This window comes from Strix aluco, unplaced genomic scaffold, assembly GCF_031877795.1.
Source record: "Strix aluco isolate bStrAlu1 unplaced genomic scaffold, bStrAlu1.hap1 H_2, whole genome shotgun sequence".
NCBI classification, from domain to species: Eukaryota; Metazoa; Chordata; class Aves; order Strigiformes; family Strigidae; genus Strix; species Strix aluco.
This window is the reverse complement of record NW_027436667.1, coordinates 536,544-540,342: the sequence shown is the minus strand read 5'-3', so window position 1 is coordinate 540,342 and position 3,799 is coordinate 536,544. Positions and strand designations below refer to the sequence as shown.

Here is a 3,799-nt window from a genome sequence, read left to right as displayed (position 1 = left end):
AATTACTGCATGCAATTTACATAAAGTATGAACTTGAGACACATGCAAAAAAATGGTTATAAACTTGAAGTACAAAGTGTTTTAGGTTTCTTGAACTAGCCAATATGGGGACAACCTACTGAATTCTTTATGGTTTAAAAAGATTTAAATAGAATTTCAGAAATAGCGCAGATCTGGTCAACGTACAAGTTGCTTTCATCATCCCTTGCCCCCAAATTTTAAAGTGTTAATGTTAAAAATTAAGTGCCCTCAGTAAAGTCTTAAAATTTGTTATGGGCTTATTTTCTACCCACTCAGACCTTCACATGACAGCTCAGTGTGTGGGCTGAGAAACTATGTATGAACATTATGACTGGTTCAAATGCAACTGCTGGTCAAGCTACTATACCTGCATAAAGAATAATGAGCTAAACATTACGTAATCTCAAATACTTAACAATAACAGTTTACAGCCGTCATTATAAAATCCAAAGTCCTAAAAGTTCTAACAAAAGTTCTACTATTTTTCCAGTTTTACACTTCTGCTCCTTTTATGCTTCTTTTTTGACCATTCCCAATTCTAAAACCCATTTTTCTTCTGCCTTTATTGGAGGCAGAATAAACCCAAAAGTTAATCTGAAGACAACAGGGAGAACTACTGGGATGCAATACAAACTTTTATTTTTTTTAAAGGAGAACACAGCTGTTGAACGTTAATAAACCCATGAGAAGACATCAAGATCATAAATCCAGCTGGCGAGGAATTACTCATAGAAAAGGGGAAAAAAATTGCAATATAGTATCAGTAAGAAAACCTAACCTTAGACATTTTGAAGGACAGCTAGTACCATTCAACATAAAATACTTCACAGCAAAATGCAATTTTATAGCCAGTCCCAGATCTTCAGAGCAAGCCAGAATTGACAGTATTCTTTTATTCACACAACTTTTAGGTAACTATTTAACTGTTAATTCAAATCCATAATTTAACAACTAAAATTGTTTGAATGGCTGCAAAAGCACCTTAACATCCAATTTCAAACATGCTTAACTGTTTGTTTCTCTTAAGTAATGTGCTTATTTCAGAGCAAAAGCACTTCTCACCGTTCAAATCCTGAAGTCCTCCAGAGCGCTTTTTCAAACTTTTTACATTTCAATGAGGTCCATATAGACCTGATAGGTAGATTAAGAAAAAGACTCAAATGGATAAATAACAGCATTCTTTTTTCCTCCCAAGAGGGCGAAGCAGAAGAGCCCACTGCCCACTGTCCTGGGTTTGAGTGAGTGGCGGTGGTTTCTGGTAGCAGGGGAGGGGGCTACAGCAGTGGCCCCTGTAAAAAGCTTCTCAAAGCTCCCCCAGCTCCAAAGCGGACCCACCTTTGCACCAAGGCCAGGCCAACTAGCGACGGTGGCTGCACATCTGTGATAATGTATTTAGAAAGGGGAACCTGGGAGGACGAGTTGTAGTTGTGAGGAGCTGAGAGGAGAACATCTGTGCAAACACCAAGGTCAGTGGAAGAAAGGAGGAAGGGGAGAGGTTTATTTACAGAACGGGTTATTAGGCAGTGGAATGGATTGCCCAGGGAGGTGGTGGAGTACCCATCCCTGGAGGTGTTTAAGAGTAGGGTCGACATAGCGCTGAGAGATATGGTGTAGATGGGAACTGGCAGTGTTTGGTTAATGGTTGGACTAGATGATCTTCAAGGTCCTTTCCAACCTAGTTGATTCTGTGATTCTGTGATACTGCGATTCTGTGATACTGCGATTCTGTGATACTGCAAGCAGAAATTCCAGCAGTATGTGACCATAGACCTCTGTGTTCTGAGCTGAATGGATTACAGAGCAGATGGAGTTCATCTGAATGTTTATATCTGAGTAATGGGATGCTCTACCTGGACAAAATTTTCAGCATTTTAATAGTATTTATTTAAACACTGATGTTTCCGTTAGTGTTCAGGAGCCCCAGGCCTGGGCCTGCGCTAGCTGACAAGAGAATAGAGAGAGAATGCCTGTTTGTCACAGAGCTCACAATGTCTTTCAAATCAAAAGATGAATCTTTGGTGTCTTCCTAATTACAACAGGAGCTAACAAGCTGTTCTTTGAAAGGCAGTTCTTGGGGAATTTTCACAAAATAAATTATAGTGAAAGATGCTTCATTTTCTCCGATCCTTTGGAAATGTTACCACAGTTCTACACCTTCCCGTTTTCACTTCCCACTTTTCTACTCCACAGTTTTCTCATGGCACTCTTCACCTCCTTATTTCTTAGCGTGTAGATGAGTGGGTTCAGCATGGGTATGATGACAGTGTTAAACACTGCCACGCTCTTGTCCTCCAACAGATTTAGATGGGCGTATGTAGATGAATGTGCAAAGCACAGAATCACCACAGTGATGTGGGACCCACAGGTGGAGAGGGCCTTGTGCCACCCTTCAGATACTTGACTTTTCAAGGAAACCAGGATGACAATGGAGGACATGACCAGGATGAAGAAACAGCTCAGAGTTATCATTCCACTGTTGGCAACAGCAATGATGCCCACAGTGTAGGTGTCAGTACAGGCCAGTTGTAGTAGAGAGCGGACGTCACAGAAGTAGTGGTCAGTTTTGTTAGGGCCACAGAAAGGGAGCTGAGAGGTTAGAAGAGTTTGCACTATGGAGCGCACAAAGCCTCCTACCCACGAGCCAATCACCATCCGGCCACACACGCACCTGGTCATGAGGGTGGTGTAGTGGGAGAGGTCTGCAGATGGCCACGTAGCGATCATAGGCCATCACTGTGAGGATGAAGAACTCTGTGCAGACAAAGAAATGCACCCCAAACAGCTGTGCTATGCAACCCACAAAGGAGATGGTTTTATTTTCAGCAAGGAAGTCAGCAATCATTTTGGGAGCTGTGATGGAAGAGTAACAGATATCTAGAAAGGCCAGGTAGCAGAGGAAGAAATACATGGGGGAGTTCAGACACTGACTGCTAATTACAGTGATAACAATGAGCAGATTCCCTGCCACAGTAATCATATAGAAGAACAGAAACATCACAAAATGTATTTTCTGTGCTCCTTGGTTCTCTGAGAGGCCCAGAAGAATGAATTCCTTCACACTGCTTGCATTCTCCATGTTACTCAGTTGGGTGGCGATATGCAATGCACAGCCTGGGCACATGGAAAAATAAAGACAAATGATTCATCAGGTTTTTTCATTCTTAAAAATGAATTCTTTATCAGAAGTGCATGCACACTAAGAAATAGACAGGATTAGTATTAAGTTTATGAAGTGGTTTTTTTGCTGGTTTTTACTTTAGAGTTTCACCAAAAATAGGCACCTCTTAGAAACAAACTATCTGTATGGGATTCATCCTAGTATCAAAACATTCCCAGGCAACTGCTGTTAAAAATGACCATGGCAAGTCCTGCCCAATAAAAACACAAGCAGTTCTCCCTGTTTGTGAAGGTCATCTGAGCACTTCTGTGGAATGATTCAGTTAATTCAAATTATCTAGTGCCTATTTAAATTTACGGCAAAATCTCTTGTGCAAGCAAAAACTGGTCAAGCATCCACAGGAAACACAGAAATGGAGAAAACCCAAAATTGCTCTCAAAGCCACAAAGTAAAGCCTAGAGAGGAAGTTGGGAAAGTTAGGGACTTTTCCTGTGCTTACAGTTGTACTAACAGTAGGTAAAAGGTATTCAAGAAGGGGAGTAAAATTTACATGGATAATTCCTTTTCTGATATATCTCCAAGAAGAAAAGATCAGTAAGAACAATGTGACATCAATTTCTACCTAGTCTTACCAAGCTGTGATCCTCTCCATCCCTCCTC

The 3,799-nt window shown here is 41.0% G+C and overlaps 1 protein-coding gene across 1 annotated transcript; it reads right to left on the bottom strand.

The window, feature by feature from the left end:
- Nucleotides 1-2,169: 2,169 nt before the first annotated feature.
- LOC141919154 (olfactory receptor 4S2-like) lies at nt 2,170-3,112 on the bottom strand. Its single transcript, XM_074814180.1, is given in 2 exon segments — nt 2,170-2,712; nt 2,714-3,112. Coding segments are annotated over 2 exon segments (927 nt in total). The 5' UTR covers nt 3,098-3,112.
- Nucleotides 3,113-3,799: the final 687 nt, after the last annotated feature.